Source organism: Populus nigra, chromosome 8 (assembly GCF_951802175.1).
Source record: "Populus nigra chromosome 8, ddPopNigr1.1, whole genome shotgun sequence".
Lineage (NCBI taxonomy): Eukaryota > Viridiplantae > Streptophyta > Magnoliopsida > Malpighiales > Salicaceae > Populus > Populus nigra.
The window spans coordinates 14,310,240-14,332,478 of record NC_084859.1 but is presented as its reverse complement, the minus strand read 5'-3'; the positions used below and the strand labels follow the sequence as shown (position 1 = coordinate 14,332,478).

Here is a 22,239-nt window from a genome sequence, read left to right as displayed (position 1 = left end):
CGGGTTAACTCATAATTAACTGGGTTAACCTGTCAAGCTCGAGATACGTGTCATGAAAGTCTGATAATTAAATAGAAAAAAATTTAACATTAACAAACTAAACTAAATGAAAAAAATTAATTAAAAAGAAAAAAGCAAAAAAAATAAAATTCTGGGACTCGTTAAACCAGGTTAACCCGTCAAACTCGGGATCCGTATCATGAAAGTCTGATAACTAAATAAAAAAATTTACCATTAACAAACTGAATTAAACAAAAAAAATTCATTAAAAGAAAAAATACAAAGAAAAAACAAAAAAAACCCATAAAGGCATAAAAAATAATAATAAATAAAAACAGAAAAAAAATGAAAACAAAAAAAAATATTATAATATAATAATAATAATAATAATAATTATATATAAGTATAATTAAAAGGCGTGGGGAAGCTACAGTGCTTTCCCCACGCCTTTTAGTATATTGTTAATAATAATAATAATAATGAGAATTGTATGAAATAATTGAAAGAAACATTTGGAGTTTCCGAGATGAAATTAAGACACCCACTACGTACATTCATCTCGTGAGACAGACTCAAACACAATTTCAATGTTGTCGAACTATACATCTGGAAGTGAACAACAAGAGGACTGGTAGAAATACTCTGGCATTCGAGATCCCTCTACCCGTCGTCCTTTGACCCTCCAGTCAACCAATCTTGCTTGCTAAATCAGCCTTTGTTTACTGTGCTAAAGAGTCTGGTACAATGTCTAATCACGTGATTAACCGACCCAGATCAATGTCTCTATCTCTGATCGTTGTCCCTCTATAAGAACATGATCCCAAAACTTATTATTTATATTTGCTTAGCGTTTCTTCAAACCTCAGCATCCTATCAAACGATTTTGTGTTCGCAAAAGTTTAGTTTCATACAACATCAAGAGTACTGTTGCTATATAATGGTGACTTCATCATTCCTAGTTCCAAGAGTTGAGAGTCTGGCAAGCAGTGGGATTCAATCAATCCCAAAAGAATATATTCGGTCCCAGGAGGAGCTAACTAGCATTCGCGATGTTTTCGAAGAAGAGAAGAAAGTTGAAGGGCCTCAAGTTCCAACCATTGATTTGAAGGAAATGGAATCTGAGGACAAAGTGGTCCGTGAGAAATGCAGGGAAGAGCTAGTCGAGGCAGCTAAAGAGTGGGGTGTTATGCACCTTGTTAACCATGGAATTCCTGATGATTTGATTGATCGTGTCAAGAAAGCTGGACAGGCTTTCTTTGATCTTCCTATTGAGGAAAAGGAGAAGCATGCTAATGATCAGGCTTCTGGAAATGTTCAAGGGTATGGAAGCAAGCTAGCTAACAATGCTAGTGGGCAGCTTGAGTGGGAGGACTATTTCTTCCATCTCATTTTTCCTGAGGACAAGCGTGACATGTCCATTTGGCCTAAGACACCTAGTGATTATACGTAAGTTTTCTTTATCTTTCTGAGACAATTAATACTTCTTTTTTAGTTGTTAATCGCCTGTTACTTAGACTCAAGATCCATATCCTACATGGGTCCGTATCCCACAGTCACATTCACGTCCAACTTGACTATGCTTTCCAATTTCTCTTCAGTTTTTCCTTACTAGGAAAGATGAGGGTCGAAGCAACACAAGTATTGCTAGTAAAGTCAAATTTTTTTCCATGTAATATCATCTCCAAACTTACATTTAATATCATAAAATTGTCTACTTAATTTGCAGTGAAGTCACTAGTGAATATGCAAGGCAGCTGAGAAGTTTAGCAACCAAAATTCTGTCAGTACTGTCACTTGGCCTGGGATTGGAAGAAGGAAGACTAGAAAAGGAGGTCGGTGGTCTGGAAGAGTTGCTACTCCAAATGAAGATCAACTACTACCCCAAGTGCCCTCAGCCAGATCTAGCCTTAGGGGTTGAAGCTCACAGCGATATAAGTGCACTCACTTTTATACTCCACAACATGGTGCCTGGTCTACAACTCTTATATGAAGGCAAGTGGATAACGGCAAAATGTGTCCCCAACTCAATCATCATGCACATTGGTGACACTGTTGAGATCTTGAGCAATGGAAAATACAAGAGTATTATTCACAGGGGACTTGTTAACAAGGAGAAGGTAAGGATTTCATGGGCAGTTTTTTGCGAGCCACCAAAGGAGAAAATCATCCTCAAGCCATTGGCAGAGATTGTGACTGAAGCTGAGCCACCATTGTTCCCTCCCCGCACCTTTGCTCAGCATCTCGAGCATAAGCTTTTCAGGAAGACGCAAGATTCTCTCCTACCCAGGAAAGCTAATTAATGGCAGCGCATCCTGTTCTTCAAGGCGATCAAGCTATGTCGTTGAAATGGTTCATCTACGAGACACTATTAAAAATAAAAAAGATTCATTTGTGATTTGTACTCTTAATGTGGCACGTGTAAGGCCATGGATTTGTCTTTCTTTTTTTTTTTTAAATTGAATAATAAAGACTTGATTGCTACCTCTTATTTTTCATAACCCACTTTTGTATCTACAAAATTGTTTTAGAAATAGATATATTTTTTATTCAAAAATCCTAAAAAAAATAAAAATTTAAAATTTAAAAATCTTTTCTAGACACAAAAAGATAAGTTTTTCAGTTAAAACATATCAAAAAGCTAGAAGAATAATTAAATTGAGATATTATAACAAGATAAGTTGAAGAAAAACTTAACAAAAAGAAAGTTGAGATTTACATCCACTAAAATTGAAAGAATAAATTAAAGTTTAAAGAACTAATTAAACTTCTAACATATTTAATTGATTTAATTAAAGATATAATTGAATTCAAAAAAATTAAATTTGAAAGTTAATTGGGTAAAAATTAAAAGAATTAATTAATTTTAAATACGTAATCACACTTTTAATAAGTTTTATGAATTTAATTAAAAATTATTAAGTTTAAAAGTTTAATTCAGATTGAAAAAACTAATTTTCCTATTTATTATCTTTTTGCCTAACACACACAAAAAAAAGAAGCCCAAATACCAGCTTTTAAATCCAAATTTATCTCTCACGCAAAATTAACTATATAAATCTCATGCCAACTTACATCCTGTGTTTAATTTGAGCTAAAATTCCAACTCTTATGGTTCTAAAAACACTTGCAGATTCTCTTTCAAATACAAAAAATAACACATCTCGTAGATTCTTATCTTAGTTTAGTTTATTTTGTCTTTATTCATAATTTTACTTCCGCCCCACGCTTTGATGTTAAAATACAAAACGATCTCAACACTAAGAGTTTTGACAAATTAGTACATATATATACGTACTAAGGTCGTCATCTTCTTTTTTCTTTTTAATATTCCTGGCATTTAATATCTTATATAATATGTATATATACGTAGGGTAAAAAGCATGCATTATATTAAAAAAAAAAACTAAAGTTGATTATAATTAATGATTTTTTGAATGGTTCGACTAACTTGGTCCCATTAGCAATGTTGAAAAACTCTGTGACCCACAAAATTTAACTTCCTCTATTATCATAAAAACTCTTCAAAATATGAAAAATTATTAAGAATAATTATAGAAAACTACTATTCACTGATTATATTATAGTTTTTGTTTTCCTAATAGATTAATTGCGGATGTCAACGTTCAGTTTTTTATTCAAGATATTCTCTCAAGTACGACTTTATTTGAAAATAGTTCAATATATAATTTTTTTTAGCAAGTAGTAGCTAACAGTTGACCAAACTGAAATAAAAAAAAATAAAAAATCGACACTCCATTAGGAGAAAAATAATATAAATATACGATGGCCTCATCATACACTCATGACTCATAAACGGGATCAAAATAAACTTTAATATTTATGTGTTAAGAATCTTGTATAAATTAATTAATGCATGCTAATTATTCTGTGTTTTTTTTACCGAGTGACGTCAAATACCAAGAAAATATGACAAGAAGAAGACTCAAATATTAGGATTGTTGGATTAATGAAACCTATATATATATATGGATGATTAAATTAGTGACACTTAATCCTATTTAGAAAATCTTTTCTTATCATATTTTTATTTTAGCATTTAGCATTATTATTTTCTTATTAAAAAAGAGAAAATCACTCTAACCTCTTGATATTTGAGTGCTAGCTATTACACTTTGCTTTTATATTTTTTAAAATTAAACTTTATATATCGGGTTGATGTGATCAATACCATAATCAAATTTTAGTAAAAGATGAAAATACCATTGACTCTTTTTTTTTTTCACCATTTCCCTTTTATTCTTTTATTTATCCCTTTTCTTCTCCCTCCTTTCTCTCTTCTCCCTAGCTCCCGAAGCATCTCCTCTCGTCACTTCTCTCTCTTTGTGATCAAAAGTGCGCTTCCAAGATGCATGCCACTATCCTTTTCAGATTTCTCAAAACCAATTCAACTCGATTACATTCTAATTCCAACCAATAAAGCCATCATTTTCCACTAACGCGTCTACAATTTCTCCGTTCACAATAATTATGGACAAACGAATCACGTTGATTTAATGTCTCAAATTTATTAACAATCAAGTCAAACTTGATTAATCATTTCAATTTAATTTATAATCAATAGTTTTTATATATGTCACCCATTAAGTTAGCTAATAAGATGCCCCAAATATAAATCACAATCCTAAATAAAATAAGATTAAGTAAATTAAATAATTTAACTTATTATTAATTCAATAATTAATTGTTTTATATTTGAAAATCAAATACAATGTCCACTAACATGTCATGATCCCCTAAATATTAAGAAAGTCATAAATAGTTTGACTCACTACCAGAAAATTGATAGATACAAACGAAAATACCGAGAGAATATTTTCGTTGGTAAATTATTGACGGATATTACCGACAGAAATATTCCCTTAGTGTTTACCGAGGGAATTACAGTGGGAAAAATAATTAAAAAAAATTAATGACATGTCAGTTTTACTTACGGAATTACCGACAAAATATATTTTGTCGGTAATTCCGTCAGAAAAATCATTGGTAAACTATCAACACTATTCATCATGTTAATTACAAAAGGAATCACCGAATGAACATTCTGTCGGTATTTTACAAAGAGTTCTGGAACTATTAATTTCTCAATTGCACTGTTAATTATTTTTCTTTACAGACAAAATCACCGATGGATTGAAAAGTCATCGGTGTTATTTGACGGTTTTCTGAAAAAATTAAATTAAATATTACAAATGAATTGAAAAGTTGTCGGTGATATTTGGCAGTTTCTAAATTTTTTTTATTAAATTCAAAATTTAAATTAAATATTATAGACAGAATCACCGATGGAATGATTAAATATTTAATTATCCATCGGTAAACTTTTCAATAAAAAGCCTAGAATCTCTAATTTCACAACAGACCCGTCTCCTTTCTTCTTTTTCTTCTTCTTCTTCTTTTTCTTCTCTTCTCTCCTCAACTCCTTCTCTTCTCCTCCATGCTCAAGGATGTCTTCTTCTCCTTTCTTATGTTTTCTTCTCAGTTTTTTTTTAATTAGTATACTTTATGAATTTGGTTTTTTTCTCTTCTTAGCTTCACTTGCAACTACATTAAGGTAAAAAAAAAAATTCTTCTTTTTTCATGTTTTTTTTACTATATCTGTTTTTTATTTTATTTTTAATTGTTTTGTTTTTAATAATTGCATGAATGTTGTTGTAAGATTTTTTTTTTCATATGAGATCAATTTTTAGTTGATTTATTTATAGGATTTTTAAATTTTTTTCATATGAATGTTTTTAGTTGAATTTATTTTTTATGTTATTTGTTTGTTGCTAATTTTTTTGAGTTGATATTCTTTTTTCCAAGCATTTTGAGTATCACAGAGTGTTGATTAATATTAATTTAATTATTTTATAATTTTGTAATATATATATATATATTTATATATTTTTAAATAATTACCGATGAAATTACATACGGTTTGTTTCTGAGAAAGTTACCGATGGAATGAAATATTTTTTTTGCTCGCTTTTTCTGTCAGTAAATTCATCGGTAATAATATTTTTTTTATTACCAATAGACTTACTGACGGACAAAAAATTACCGACAAAAGATTCACCGACGGAGACTTTTAGTCGGTGATTTCATCGGTAATTTTTTTACCAACAGAATGGTAGTGCAAATACTGACAGAAAATTCCGTCGGTAAATCTAAAGATTTTGGTAGTGACTTAACATTTTAGTGACCTGTTTTTTAATGTAATTATTATCCCTTTATCAAGGATATTCTGATTTAGACATTATAGGATGAAGTATGCTTGCTTTGTTAAACCGTTTTAATTCTCAGTATTATAGTAATTGATTTTTTAAATAAGATTTTGAAACTCCTTTTTAAACTCATTACATCTCGGCCAAGTATTTCACAGTAAATACTAATTGAAAATAGATGAAACATTTTCCTTAATTTATATATGGTGATGACTCATCTCTTGATTACTCAAATTAATACCTTTATATAGTTTATGTTATACTCAATTTCTTCCCGTTTTTTATCCTTGATTAGGACAACATATGGCCAGAATCAAAACATAACACTCTTTATATAATTTAACCTAGTGGCCTCAAGTTTAAGGATCACTTATACAACTATCACGTGAGTATAAACATAAGTGATCTTTCCATATGAAATTTTTTTACGGGTCAATTCAGTGTACATGTTATCTGATAATCACCTGCATGTTAGTTTCAAGCATTCCTTATACCTCAGTTTATGAGAGCAATCACTTCATTTTATAAAAGAATAAATATAATATGCATTAGTTTTAACAACTCTAATTATTATCCAGTATTAATAAAGTATTGACCAAGAACATTTAAGAACAATATTTTAATGCATTAGGAATCTCATAATTATAAAAATTTTATAATTTTCTATGCAAAGCATTATTTTTCCATGAATTTTATCATTATTCCAGATTCATTAATCAAATATCAGATTCATTAATTTAATATAATTAAATATTAAAAAAAACTTTTATTAATAATAAATATGTTGTATTACATGTAACCAAATAATTGGCTTTATTTTGAAGATAACATATACTACAGTGGAATTATAATAACACATGTCAACATGTGAAACAATTACATCACATAATTGGAGAATCCTTTCATTCAATCTGAAAGACTGATTGCAAAGGTTTATTTGAAAAGAAGGCCTTTAAGTTGGTGAAAACTAGTTCATGTAATGCTTCAAGTGATTCTGAGGTGAAAATAGCACGGTGTGGAGACAGAACTACATTATCAAGTTCAAATAGCTCTCTGGGAACATCAGGCTCATTCTCAAACACATCAAGGCCGGCGCCACCAATATCTCCCCTCAACAAAAACTGCACCAACACCTTTTCATCAATGAGAGCTCCGCGTCCAACATTGATGATCACCCCTTCCTTTCCCAGCGCTTCTAACACATCCTTGTTGATTATATGGTGAGTTTGTTCTGTCAGTGAACAACAAAGAATGAGAGCATCGCTGTCTTCTGCAAGGTCAAGGACATTAGCATGGTAAGAAAATGGAACTGATGGCTTCTTCTTTCGTGAGTTGTAAGCGATGCTACAGCCAAAAGCCTCAAGTCTTTTTCCTACTTCAAATCCAATTCTTCCCAGTCCAACTATCCCAACTCGTTTTCTTCCCATCTGCAATTACATTTATGTTTCTTAAGAAACAATTTACCAATAATAATGTGCTCTATCAAATCCAGTAGTCATACAGCAAAGAAAATTAATGAAGCAATGCTGCCCGTCTATATATACATATATACACAAATCAACAAAGGCAGCGATGCTTTAAATGCCGAATAATATATAATTTATGTCATTTCCTGCGTAACAAGTATTATAAGCACTTAAAAACCTGCATCAAAAGTTAAAATCTCCTTACTATTCCACTACATAGGCATAACCGTGGCAGGGGAGCAGCTTCTTTGACATTTTTGCACTGCACCCATAGGTGTGTGCTATTGCTAGCTTCCCTTTCCGCCCCAATATCAGACTCAATCCATCCATTAGCTAGCTACGTACCTCATATCTCAATAGCATGCTAAAATTAAAGCTATCTTTCTCTAACAAATAGTTCCAAATAATATCAACTACGTACAAAAATCATGATTCCATCTTCATGAGTTCCTGGAATAAGAATATTTCAAAATATCACTTTATTACCTCATGTTGGTATAATTAACTTTAGAATTCTGATTGAAGTTACACTTAACTTTTTTATCGGGCTTAGCAATCATGTGGCTGAGGCTTTTAAGGAGATTTATATCTTATTACAATAATGATTGATTTTTAAAATATTTTTTTTAAAAAATATATCAAAATAATATATTTTTTATTTTTTAAAATTTATTTTTGATATTATTATATTAAAATAATATAAAAACACTAAAATTTTTTTTTTTTCAAAATAGTTTTGAATAACAACTTCACCATAGCTCTATCAATTATAAACCAACTTCAAGCTAAAATATGAATTCAATCAACAGATGAGTTTAAAGCAAAAAAGATAGAGAAACAAGATAATAAACCTTGAAACCAAGTGAACAGTCTCTCTTAACTGGCCACAAGCCAGCACGAACGAACCGGTCAGCAGTAGATATTCTACGGCAAACGTCAATCAACAGTGCCACGGCATGGTCTGCAGCATCCTCCGCAAATGCTGTGCTGGCATTAGTCATAATAATTCCACGGTATCGACATTCCTCTAGATCAATGTGGTCAACGCCAGCACTGGCTGCCACTATCAGCTCCAAAGAAGGAAGGAGATTGAGGGTTTCTGCACTCAGGGGAGTATTGTAGATGCAGATGAGAGCTCTAACAGATTTTGCATGGCAGGAGAGGAAGGAGCTAGCAGGTTCAGGTGAATCAGCTGGATCGAGGAGGTGGAAGTGAGGCTGTAGTATGTCTTTCAGTGGCGAGTTGAATGAAGGGAGACGATGCAGGAGGACTATAGGGAGGTCGTCATTTGACTGAAAGCATTCTTGATTTGCGTATGAAGCCATTGGCAAATCTTGGGTGTTGACGTTATTTCTCTTGATCTTGTTATACGTTCCTTGCAATCATGGTCGTTGCGAGAATGGTTGTATTTTATGCCCCGCTGTAAACTAATTTTTTTAAAAAAGTAAATTTTAGAAAAGTAAATTTTAAAAAAATAAATTATTTTCTGATATTTGATAGTGTAATGAAAACTAAGTTGAAAAATATTTTCCAGTGTTTAGTTATATCATGAAAAATAACTTATTAATATTTTATTTTCTCAAGTTTATTAAAATAATAAGGAACAAATCTTATAAATTAAAAAGTTGAATGAGAATGAAATTGAAAAAAAATATAATTTCATAAATTATCTTAAATAAAATAAATAATAATCAAAATAATAGAAATCAAATCTAAAAAATAAAAGAAAGATGAAAGATGAAGAAATTAAAATAATAATAATTAAAATTTCATAAATTATTTTAAATAAAATAAGTAACAATAAAAAAAATGAGAATCGAATTTGATAGATAAAAAATTTCAATAAAAAAATAATAAGGGAAAATTCAAATAACAATTATAAAAATGAGGACCAAAGTTAATATAAAAATTAAATTTTAAAAAATAAAATTGAAAATTAAATATTCAAAACAAAATATATATAGCAATCAAAAGCTTGATGATTAAATTTGATATAATCAGCAAATAATATGACATTTCTAAATTTTTCACAACTTCCAGAAAATGTTTTCCGCCTAAATTTTCTAGGAAAACATTTTTCTGGAAACCAAGCCAAATTTTTCTTTAACTGGAAAGTGTTTTTCGTTGACCAACTTTGGATGGAAATTACTGTAGTTTTTTTTATATGTTTTTTTATTGTATTTTTTTTCCATTCTTCACATGCCTTTTTTTTTCATTTTTTTATCCCCCCCCCCAAAATTATCTTTATATATATATATATATATATATATATATATATATATTTCAAAATTATCTTTGTCACTTTTATTTTTTTTACTATTAAACTGCTTGAGAATTTAGCTTTATAGTTTTTTTCTTTGAAACATTGTCGATTGCTACAGTGTTTCCACATAGTTTTTGCTTCGCTACAGTGTTTTTCCACATGTTTTTTTTCAAAAATTATCTTTATTGAATTTATTTTTTTAATATTGAGATGGTTAAGAATTTAGTTTTGTAGTTTTTTTTCTTTAAAACATTTTTTATTTCTACAGTGTTTCCCCACATAATTTTTATGTTTTTTAATGATTTTTTTCAAAATTATTTTTGTCGATTTTATTTTTTTAATATTGAGACAGTTAAGAATTTAGCTTTTTAATTTTTTTCTTTATAACATTTTGGATTGCTATAGTGTTTCTTCACATGGTTTTTATGTTTTTTTTATAATTTTCTTCAAAATTATTTTTGTCGATTTTATTTTTTTAATATTGAGTTGGTTGAGAATTACAACTGTAGTTTTCCTCACAAAACATTGAAGATTGATCTTTTTTTTTTTCTTTTTTTTTATGATTTTTGTTTTTTCATATGATTTTTTTTAAATTGTCTTTGTTGCTTCTATTTTTTTAATATTAAGCTGATTGAGAATTTTGCTTTGTATTTTTTTTCTTTAAAATACTATGGATTGCTACAGTCAATTTTATTTTTTTAATATTGAGATGGTTGAGAATTATAACTGTATATTTCTTTATGAAACACTATAGATTGCTACAGTGTTTCCATGCACGGTTTTTTTCTTTTATTTTTTTTCAAAAAAAATTTTGTAATTTTTTTTTAAAACATTGTTGATTGCAATAGTTTTTTCTGTATACTTTTTAATTTATATTTGTTTTACGATAACACACAGGCATGCTACAAGCCTGCGCGAGCATGACATCTAGTTTTACAGAGAGAAGGAGATCCATGCAAGGAAGAGGTCATGATCCTGTAACTATTAGCTAGGTCAGCAAGATTGAAAGCTCAGATCTTGTTAATAAACCCTTTTGGCTTGATCTTGTTATATAAATTCCTTGGATTGCAAAAGAAAATGGTCCCATGGAGGCCATTGATGAAGTTCATCTTAAAGAAAATCATATTGACCGGCCGTTTCATTAGGTGAGGAGTCCTCAGTTTTGTACTCCTTCACAGATTCCAGGGGTCAGAGCACAGGCAAAGGAGCCAAGCCATGACGCATATTGTATTTGCTGCTTGGTGTGCTGTTGGATTGCATTGCACATGTTGGGGTCTTGTGTAGGCCATGGATCCGTCAGTGGGGCATAGCAATTAGCAGGCAGCAGTTGTTTTTTAAAGCCAATAGCTATGATAATTTTCTTGACAGAGATACTTTGCCCTTTGACTGCATGTGTTTGTATATTTTGGTATGAGCCAAGTGTGTAACATTTCTCTGTCACAAGAAGTTAAGGTTCCACCAACAATTTATTGTGTTTAAATGAACGCATCAATAGTTAAAATTAGATTTTTAATTTTATTTTTTTATAAGCTCTCCAAGTTCAATTCATGAAAGGAGTGGCCAGGGGATATTTAATTAGAGATTAAGAATGATTATTCTCATTATAACCCAAAAAAGAAACACATTATATCCAATTAATTAAAAAATAATAACATACCATATATTTTGTGCTATAAAAACCAATTACAACAATGAATCTACAAAGAAACATATATATAATTTCATTCAATACGTTTTATAGAATGGGTGGTAGGTTGGTTTCTAAGTTATTGGCTGGTCATGGACCTACACTAGGAGGAGGTAGTTGGGAATGCTGAAGGAAATGGGTTCGAAACTATTTGAATATCATGCTGTAAACTATTTCACACCAACCCCACTGCCCTTTTACTTTTCCTCTTGCAGATGTAAACGATGAACACGAAGATTCACTTTATACGGCCCAATGCATTCGTGAACACGAAGATTCACGAATATCATGCTGCAAGTCCTTTCTGAGTGTTAGGGTAGCTAGCTTCTCTTTTCAATGTTTCATGGCCCAATGCTAGGACAATTCAACATCATCAAGAAGCATCAACCAACTTTGGGGTCAGAAAATTCAATTATTTTTAAGCCCAGAGCCTTGAAGTTGCTTCCAAAGCTAAGTAGTCTAGCACTAACATTCACATGACGAGCAACTGTACACGAGAAGATGAAATTTGCACCACAAGTTTTAAAAAAGTCAGGATTTGCAAGACTGTATCAGCAATCATGTCCCTTGACTGCAATTTGGATGCAGGTCATGCTAGCGGTATTGGCATTTTCCATATATAATGCAGACAAGGATTGATCATTTGTTTCTATTATAATAATTTTTTTATTTTTTTACTTCAAATTAATATTTTTTTATATTTTAGATTATTTTAATGCGTTGATTTAAAAAAAATTAAAAAAATATTATTTTAATATATTTTTAAATAAAAAATATTTTTAAAAACTTATACAATTAAAATAGAATTTTTGAGCTCATATTCTCCCATCGGAGACGTTTGCCTGGCCTAAAAGGAGTAGGGCGTTTAATAATTTTGGCCCATTTCTTTCATGTTTTGACTAGAAAAAGCTCATATTTGCTGTGAATTCAACTCTGGAATTCCTTGGAGGAGCAAAAAACTAAAGTTAGAATGGTCCTCGTCTAATCAAGGCCTGCTAAAAAGATATTGGCTACTTTTCAGTCTTTACTCTTTACTAGGTGTAGGATTTTATGTGGTATTTAGCATCCACTATTCCTCCCAGCCCAATTCTTTTCACCTTCTCCAAATTGCAATGGCCATTTTGAAGCTTCTTTAAGAGGAGCACCCTACCGGGATGCATTCTTATCCTACGGAAAAGGGTTCTTGGCTTTTTCTTAGTTCCCTTGTATGTTCTATGCCAAGTAGAATGTTATTTTATCATTTATCTTAGGAAAATGTTTTATATATATATATATATATATCAAAATATTATTTATTATAATAAATTTTTACTATTTTTCTGTTTAAATTTTATATTTTTTATGAGATTATTTTGGTCTCATAATCTGTATTACGTGATTTAATGAATTTACTCGGGTTAATTTTTTATTATTATTTTTTATTTTATTTTTTAATATTAAATTGATCAAGAATAATCCGAGTTATTTTTAGATTTATCAAGTCCACCAAATTATATCAATTCATTAAAATATATTAAAGAACAATTTATAGTGAAATAAAAAGGTATATTTATAGAAGAAAAAAAATACCAATTTATCTCTTCAGTAACGTCTACAACGCAGCATGTAAAAGGAAGGGAATAATGATCATGTTAGCTTTGTTTTTCTCTCTTTTTAGCAACTTCAACAGGATTGTTAAGTCAACATGTAAAATTTCTGCACATTCTATCAAGAAAGCTGAAACATGGAGAAGGTACAAATAAAAATTGAGCAACGACTATATTCCGTCTGTATTTTCCCCTTCTTCCTCTTCAAAAACTGATGCTACTTCAAATCTCAAAGCACCTTGACCTAGCTTCTCCATTCAGGTGAAGTTTTACGGTCCATGCATGATAAAACCTATAGCCTCCTTTTCATTCCCTCTTTTTAACCTTACTTTGTGCAAAATGTCCCCTCCTATTTTTCTTTTTCATGTTTTGGGCACTGTCTCCCAAAATGTCCCCTCCTATTTTTCTTTTTCATGTTTTGGGCACTGTCTCCCGATTGTCTCTTATTATTTTTTATTTCTTCATTTTCTTTTGTCACTCCATTTTAATCCCCTTCCCTTTTATTCTTTTATTTATTTATGATTTTTCATCTTTTTAGAAATATGTAGAAAAATGAGGGTTAAAATCAAGTTATGACATCAATTAATGGTGTTTTAAAGTATAATTTGAATATATGTTATATCAAAAATTTCTAATTTAATTTTTTTTATGTAAATAGATTCAAATTTGCCAAACTCATTCACCAATTTTCTTATAAGCGAGTTATGATATATTCCCTCTCAACTAAGTGATTTTAATCAAATAATTAATATTCTACATACTCTAATTAAATTGTCCAACTAGTGAAAAACCAACAAAAAAGTAAGAAGTTATTGTCCGGTGAAGATTATTTACTTATATTTGTATGATTAAATGCAAGAAGAGATTCAATCACAGAAGTTGATCAACAAACAAAACATTTTTGGATTTGAGTATATGCTTATTTTATAAAGAATGGAGGAAATTTAAACAATCATTTACAAGTAATTAAACATCTTAAGTTGATGGTAAAAAATAAATAAAGAAATTGATAAATTTGCTGTTGTTACCCAAATTGAAAATTGCTATCAAAGTGGAATGACTAAAGAATTAAGGGTAATTTTAATATTCATTTTTATGTTAAATTGTTAAATATTTTTTTATCATATTAAATTTATCTTATTTTTTATCAGATTAATGATGCTTGGTAAATGTACGCTTCTTATATTAGCAAATGATTTCAATTTGAACATTGTTGAGTTATCTTATAAAAAAACCCAAATGACAATAGAAATGTGTAAGTCAACAACAAAAGTCAAATAAAAAAATAAAAAGGTCATACCAGTGCAAGTTCCGTTTCATCAACTCCATTTACTCTCAATTCTGTTAGTTTAGAACAAGATAATGAACTATTGATTTATCAAGACAGGCCAATTAGTCAAAAGACTACAAATGAACAACCTAAACATATACAAGGTAAGGAGAAAGTTGGAGAGAAAACTGTAACAAATTTCTTACAACAATTTAAAGATACTTTAGTTGAAATTAAGGAACAAAAAAATAAATAAATAAGGAAATTTATGTTAGAGCAATAAGTTACAATGATACAACAAAGTTAGGAGAAACAAAAATTAGAAAGGATAAAGATAAAAGATAAAATTATTAAAATGGATATTTCTAAGTTGGATATGATTTCTGCAACCTATTTTGCAAATAGAAAGTTAGAAATTATACAAAAGAGATGTTTTAATTTTTAATCAACTAGATAGATGTATTTTTAGGTTAATGTATTTTTAATTAACAATGTTGAAATTTCTTGATTATTTTAAACTTGTTGATTAATATTTAATTTTACCTTGATATCAATTTATAAGACTTTTTTCAAGTTCTTCTAACCCACAACAACAAATGGGATTAATTAACTTAAAAAAATACAACCATAATGAGAAATAAAACAACATAAAAATACTATAAAATCATAATAATATAATAAACTCAAATTTAATAATTCTACTCGTTACCATGTTGTTGTCATAGATATTTGATTAAGTCTTTTTAGAGTTGAGAGCTAGTTTCTCTATTCTTGATTCAATTACAAGTTTGAAAAAAATTATTTAATTCTAATATTTCACTGTATAATACTAATATAGAAAAATTTACTTTATGTTTATGATCAAATACAAGGTTAATATTTTATCCTTGTATTTTAGATTTGACAAATTAGAGGTTGTATTTTATGATTTTGTCTAACTTTGTCCTTGTATTTTAAATTTAATAAATATATGTTTCCTGACTCTGTAAAGAGTCCCTAAAATTGCATAAATACTTAATCCATAAATTATTAAATATAAAAATAAAACATGTAAAAATTGACTGTATTTTAAAAATTCTGACCCGCAGCTAAATCCATAATATTTATTTTTAAAATTTTTAAAGTTAAGGTTAAATATATAAATATTACACATGACCTCAATATTTGTAACATCCCTGAAAGAAAACACCCAAACGTTCAAACAAAAAAAAAATGTGGAGTCAGAAAAGCAGAGAAGAGAGGAAGGAAATAAGAGGAGAGCGGGTCATGGAGAGCAACAAAAAGAAGAGAATATCATCATCATCATCAACAACAACAACAGTAAGCAAAGAGGAGGTAATAGCTAAACTGAAAGACGATGGTGACTTCGACAATCTCCGTCTCAACATCATCCGCAAGCTCAAAGACAATGTACGATCGAATCTCTCTCTCTCCCCCCTAGGTTTTTCTTCGTTGCTTTTAATTTAATCACTGACGTTAGAATTGATATGCCAACCCAATGAAAGAATGATTTATCATAAAGCAGTAGTGATTAAGGAATTTGTTGATTAAATTTTTTAAAGGGAGTTTTCTTATTTCATTAATAAATTTTAATGCAAAAGCAGTGTAATTGTTTAGTAATTTGGGAAAGGATGGAGGATTGGAAGGGAGAAAGGATAGATACTAACCCACCCACCCACTCATCCAATTAGTTTTTTGATTAGAAGGGAAGGGAAGAGAAGGAAACCTATCCTCCCCACTTCCCTTCCTACAAAGCGAGGGTAAATATTTAGTAGTTGGTTTGTGTAATTATACTCCTTTACAATATGAAAACACTGAACTTTGTTTAACTTTAGGGACACTGGCTCCGGCAAAACATTGGAGAGTGGGATTGCAGGGGATTTTTTGGTTTGAATCTTGACATTATGCATTTTGCTTGATCTGTAGCGCTTTGGCATGGGGAGTGTTTTTATTTGGATTTGCATAGATTCTCATCATTAACGTATAAGACCTCTATCGGTATCCCCGCCAAACTGAACTTTTGTATAAGGTGAAAAGCTGGATAGTCTTTTATCCTCGTTGCCACTAACTGCTCTGAAGCATGTGACAACTGACTTGGAATTTGATTAAGAAAGTTCTGTTTGAAGCATTTGGTGTGGTCTTGTGCTTTCTTGTTACTTCATCAGTATATCTAAACAAAAGTTTTGACTGGCAGGAAGAGTTGCGCAACAACATTATTTCCATTGTGAGACATTCAGCAACACTTAATCGTGCTGGTGCTGAAAGTATGAAACCCCGACAGCTTTTTGATGCCTTATACGATGAGGTTGGGTAAGTTTCTCATTTTTCTATGCTGCTTGATGATTTTGAATAGAGTACTTGGAGGGGCTACCAATCTTCTATGCAAAGTGGGGTCCTAGCATATCTGCACAAAATGTTTGATTGTTTTCTATGGTTTCAGAGATTTGGTTCTGTGAACTTTATTTTTTATTTTGGAGAAATTTCAGAATTCAAGTTCAATTCTTTGGCAAAGAAATTGGAAGCTATTCAACTATTGAATTGATTTGAGTCTTGAAAATGCTTTGTATTTGATGATGGTTCCTGTGTTTTGTTTGTAATCACTAGGAACAAACTGACGAGCCAAATTTCTGATGGTGTATGGGAAGTCATTAGATCAGCTGATGGAATGAAAAATGAAATCACAGAGACAGTGCAATCTGTCTATAATAAATTGGTCAACCCTGAAAGGAAGGGTGACGGTGAATCATCTACTCATGGTGCAATGGTAGTTGAGAATGGAACTAACTATAAAGGTCTGGTAAAGGCATCAGCTGTATCAATGGATGATAACTTGTCTAGTGACCCAAAAGAACCACCAGGCTTCTCTCTATCAAACAATCATCAGAACAGTAACCATGAAAAGAGAGAACAGTTGCAGCTGCCTATGCCATGTGAAGGTCCTCCAGAAGCAAAGAAGAAAAGGCCCAACCATTCAGAGGACATGCTGAAGGTGAATGATGTTGATCTTCCCCCACCAGGCTTTTCTGCAGACGTTGAGCCAAAGGAGCCCTGTGACAGCAGTGATGAAGACCCTGATGTGCCTCCTGGATTTGGTTGACATATCACATGATTAAGTTTGTCGCGGCTTTTCTTGGATCAGAATGTTTGATGGAGACCATATGATGGATGATTTAGGGGTGGGGGTTTCCAGAGCATTCATTTTCCCTTGTACCTAAACTGAACACAGTTTGAGGTTATGCAGTCCAGAAAGTTCGGATGTTTCTCCTGGTTTTCTGGCATCTAATCTCCAATTTGGAACAGATACTTGAAGCTTTTGTGGACTAGTAAGTTGTTTGAAGCTTGGTACAACTTGGTATTTTCTCATTTGTTTCTTGGATCTGGTTGAGCAAACTCCATGGAGATTATTGATGAAGCATGGAAACACTTGTCTCCTGAACTTTGAGGGTTTCATCATGGTGTTTTCTTTGTTACTGTTTTTGCCTATGATAAGTGCTATTATTCAATCAACAAAATTGTCAATTACAGACAACTTCTGGTCATGCCCTATTGCTTTCTTTTTGCCTATGCTTCTGAAACTTTCTATTTATTGTGGAGCATTATTCAAAGACCTTTAGATTCAGCTTCTTTGTATCTGATGGCATGAGGGTGTACAAACATATTGTACAGTGGTCCAGCAACTGGGTGCAAAGAAGTCAGAGATATGTCCTGTGCTATTCCCTGTTTACGGCAAGTTTCATGCTCCCTGTGCTCTAGTTCCGTAATATGGTATGTCTTCATGTAACATTTGGCCACGGAAGGCTGTAGTGCCACTACTCTGTAGTTTTGTTGGATGAAATATCTTTTGCAATTTCCTGTGAGAAAAAGTGTTTTTGGTGGTTGCTTTAACTATTGTTGTAATCTGTACGTGCTTTATCCAACATTCTTTCCGATTGGAAGGTAATTTCCTTTTGTTTCTCCTTTTGTTTCTCCTTTTGTTTTTGTTCATGTGAGAAAGATAACATTTGAAAGAGAGTGCTTCCAGTTGTCAGAATATGGCAATGACCGATTCCCTTGACATTTCCCTATGAATGTCTAGGTTCCCACATTATGCTGGTATGGCAATCAGTGAGTTCCCCACATTATGCTGGTGGGGTTTGGCTGTGGGAATAACTAATGTTCGAAATAAAAGGAAAGAAGCAAGAGTTTACTGCTGCAAGAAAAATGAAAACTTTTCTTATTCTCTCTTTTCATCTTAAATCCAAAGAAAAAAAGAAACTGGATACAGGACATCTGGTGTGAATTAAGTTTTAGTTTCAGAGTCCAAATTTATACCACCGATAAGAATCCATAGATGCATCTTTTCCTACTTGAAACTTACAGCAATTGGACTCCTAACAGTGTATTTAGCAGACGCCCATACTATGTATCCTTGAGCAGTTTCACTGGTTTTGCCACCATATTCAGTGCGAGAGAACGCTACGGAGTATGTTGCCTTCTGATTCACCTTTGAAAAGTAGAGTTTGGAAGGCTTGACAGTCACATCAACTCCTGGTGGGGAAACGATGCCCACTTCATAAGCTGAATTTACATCGCCAACGTTTGTCACGGTCCTTGTGAATGTCTGCGAAGGTCCCAAAGTGACAGCAAATGAAGGGTAGTTCAGCTCACCTTCAGGAATGCTTGGATTTTCTGAGCATTTAACTTGCTCATGCACAATTATGCTAACTTCGTTATCTGCGTAGCCCAGACCGCATAGGTAAGGAATGTAATCATCAGGTTGGATGTCGTAAACTAATCCTGGGTTGTTTGCTCTTGATGGATTAACGTGGCCTGCCCCAGTGGCAAAGACGTCAGCAGGTTGAAGTGTTTGGTCGACAATGAGTTTGCCTTCCATGTTTAGGGTATCAGCAGTAGTCATGATGGCCGATTTGATAGCAGCAGGTGACCAGTAAGGATGAGAGCTCTTGAGCAAGGCGGCGATGCCACTAAGATGTGGGCATGACATTGACGTGCCAGAAATTATGTTGAAGGTTGATTTTGAGTTCGTATTGTTGTCAAGAGGGAATGGCCATGCAGCTAAAATGCTCACTCCAGGCCCAATGATGTCAGGTTTCAGAATTCCCGGGCTTGCCAGGTTGGGGCCTCGTGATGAGAAGGAAGCAACAAAAGGAGATGATGGGTCTCCAATGACAGTTCCTTTAAATAGGATCGTTGCCATCGGTGCTTGTGTTGAATTTATATACGCTTTGATCTTCAGCCCTGCAGCAAAGCTGACATGTGTTGCAGGAAGAACATGAACATCAGCGTTGGTGCTGAAGCCATCGGCTTCTTCATTCATGAGTATCATGGCAGCACCGCCGGCGTTTTTCACTTCTCCCCCTTTAGCAATTCTGCCTATTCCCCCTCCTCTCTCGCACAAGACTATTTTTCCTTTCACATCCATACCTTCTAATGCTCCCTCACCACATAAAGAGGAATTTGGTTTACCGCTCATGCCAGCATAAACTAGAGGTAATAGTGTTGAAGGGAAGTTACTATGTTGGGAGAGGGATTCACCATCAATTTGTTCACCATTTCCAAGCCTTGCAATAGCAGCAAATCTTCTATCTACAGTGCTTGCTCCAACTGTTAGTATCCACGGGGCTTCATTAGATAATGTGCCGTTGAAAGGGCCAGAATTTCCAGCTGAACAGCTTACAAATATTCCCTTTTGAATTGCTGCAAATGATCCTATGGCAATGGTATCATTAAAGAAAGGAACTGAATCTCCACCAAGAGAAAGTGAGAGCACATCAACACCATCCTGGACAGCTGCATCAAGCCCAGCTAATATATCACTTTCAGGACAATCGTCCCCAGGGTCACCAAAGCACACTTTGTAAATTGCTAAATGAGCGTGAGGCGCGATTCCAACTGCTGTGCCTCTGGCATTTCCTAGCACTTCAGCATCTTTTACAAAGGCACCAGCAGCTGTGCTTGCTGTGTGGGTGCCATGTCCATCTACATCAATTGGTGGTTCAGTTGCTGCTGATCCCTTCTTGGCTTTGGCTGCAATATTGAATGACCTTGCACCAATGAGTTTGTTGTTACAGTCTGAAGCGTTAAAATCGCACCTCCCTTTCCATGTGGCAGGAGGTGGTGGCATTCCTTCATCACTGAATGACGGGTGCCTGGGGAAGATTCCACCATCTAGCACTCCAATGATCACTCCCTTTCCAAAATTCGATTCTTTCCAGAATCCCAGTTCCTGATGCAAACCCAAGAAGCGGGGGGTATGTGTTGTTTGTAGATGTAATATCTTTTCAGGCCGTGCTGAAAGAAAGCCATCCTTCTCTTCCATGCTTTTCACTTCCTCCTGAGTCAATCTTGCTGCAAAACCACTCATTACATTTTGGTATGCGTAAAGCATGCGTTGTTGCTTCTGCGAGCTTGCTGTGCTAACTGGTAAGAACGATTGGTACCAACTCTCGAGATCTTCAATCTCTGCCAAAGTTCTGCCTTCTGGTTTTGCGACATGGACAATGTAGTTTAATAAGGTGGTCTTTTCGGTTATTTTAGTTGTGCGCTGAGTAGCTTGAGCAATCTCAGGACAGAAGTTAAGCATGAAAATTAGTAGGAGTAAAGGAATGATAGCCATAGCTGTAAACAAGTTAATTTTCTTCATGAAACAGAAGGAAAAGATACATATATTTATGACAACTGGGTTGTGTTCCTATAATCGGTTCAAGACCAACATATATAGTAGTAGGGAAAAAAGAGAGAGATCCATGGCCGGCATATTCAGTAGAGTTTGTCAGTGTGAATCAAGTTTTGCTACTGCAGTATCATGGATTATGGAATGTCCTGCTGCTTTTGTTTTTATTGTTGCCTTCTTAGTTAAGACGGCAACATGAAACGTCTTTTGGTCTGAAATACTTTTTTATTTTATTTTATAAAAAAGATATTTAAATTGAGTGAAAATAAAACTTGATAATTCCACTAACATTCATATTTTAACATTTTAAAAAAATTGCAAAGTGTTCTCCTATTAGTATTATAAGTATTTATAAATTCTTTTACATAAAGGAGTGATCCGCTTTTCATAAAATATATTTACAAATACTTTATCTAAATTGTAAGAATATAAATCAATTCACATGCATGGATAAAATTTATGAATCGTCGTTTGGTCATGGATAAATATTATTCTACCATACTTGCCGCTTAAAAGAAATGGACCTTCATCACCATGCAAAACATGATACTCTGACCTGGTCTTCAAGTTCCCGAATCTATTGCTTTCCATGCCTCATTCTGATGACTTCCTTCTCATTGCGTTTGTCTCCGTGTGCATATTTAGGATATATGTTTCCAGAATAAGACTTCATGCAAAAATCTGGAGATGGAATATTTCTGCGGCATCAGTCTTTACCACCCTTAAATATCGACTAAGTCTTGATTTTGCTTTCTTTTCCCTCTAGCTATTGTATTTGTAACCTTCTAGTTTTTAACTCTTTCCGAGGCAAGATGTGTTTAGCCGAATCTGAAATTTGAAAGCAGACCGAAGCCCAGTCCGTCATCAATCAGTATATGCCTTCATGCCGAAACAGGGAGCTTTTCACATCCTCTAGATGTATATGACAAATTTTTCTCGGGTAGAGAAGGCAGGCCATAGAATATTTACCGTGCAAGTTATGTGGTGTGGTGTGTCGGGTTAAATTTTTCTTTAAATATAAAAAAGTATATTCGGATATTACTAATATTTGTTTTTAGTGAAAAAAAAAA

The 22,239-nt window shown here is 32.6% G+C and overlaps 4 protein-coding genes across 4 annotated transcripts; 2 read left to right on the top strand and 2 right to left on the bottom strand.

Moving 5' to 3' along the window:
* The first annotated feature begins 825 nt into the window (after nucleotides 1-825).
* On the top strand, nucleotides 826-2,483 carry LOC133702231 (leucoanthocyanidin dioxygenase-like). The gene is made up of 2 exons (XM_062126519.1): nucleotides 826-1,446; nucleotides 1,727-2,483. The coding sequence occupies exons 1-2, from the start codon at nucleotides 938-940 to the stop codon at nucleotides 2,298-2,300; spliced, it is 1,083 nt and encodes a 360-aa protein (XP_061982503.1). The 5' UTR covers nucleotides 826-937; the 3' UTR covers nucleotides 2,301-2,483.
* Nucleotides 2,484-7,064: 4,581 nt separating this feature from the next.
* LOC133700752 (glyoxylate/hydroxypyruvate reductase HPR3-like) lies at nucleotides 7,065-9,028 on the bottom strand. The gene is made up of 2 exons (XM_062124402.1): nucleotides 8,542-9,028; nucleotides 7,065-7,651 (listed from the first exon to the last, which is right to left on the bottom strand). The coding sequence occupies exons 1-2, from the start codon at nucleotides 9,013-9,015 to the stop codon at nucleotides 7,127-7,129; spliced, it is 999 nt and encodes a 332-aa protein (XP_061980386.1). The 5' UTR covers nucleotides 9,016-9,028; the 3' UTR covers nucleotides 7,065-7,126.
* A 6,649-nt stretch (nucleotides 9,029-15,677) lies between these two features.
* Nucleotides 15,678-18,450, top strand: LOC133700718 (uncharacterized). Its single transcript, XM_062124356.1, has 3 exons — nucleotides 15,678-15,906; nucleotides 16,691-16,806; nucleotides 17,101-18,450. The coding sequence occupies exons 1-3, from the start codon at nucleotides 15,709-15,711 to the stop codon at nucleotides 17,591-17,593; spliced, it is 807 nt and encodes a 268-aa protein (XP_061980340.1). The 5' UTR covers nucleotides 15,678-15,708; the 3' UTR covers nucleotides 17,594-18,450.
* Nucleotides 18,451-18,799: 349 nt separating this feature from the next.
* Nucleotides 18,800-21,182, bottom strand: LOC133700717 (subtilisin-like protease 4). The gene has a single exon (XM_062124355.1). The coding sequence runs from the start codon at nucleotides 21,137-21,139 to the stop codon at nucleotides 18,839-18,841; it is 2,301 nt and encodes a 766-aa protein (XP_061980339.1). The 5' UTR covers nucleotides 21,140-21,182; the 3' UTR covers nucleotides 18,800-18,838.
* Nucleotides 21,183-22,239: the final 1,057 nt, after the last annotated feature.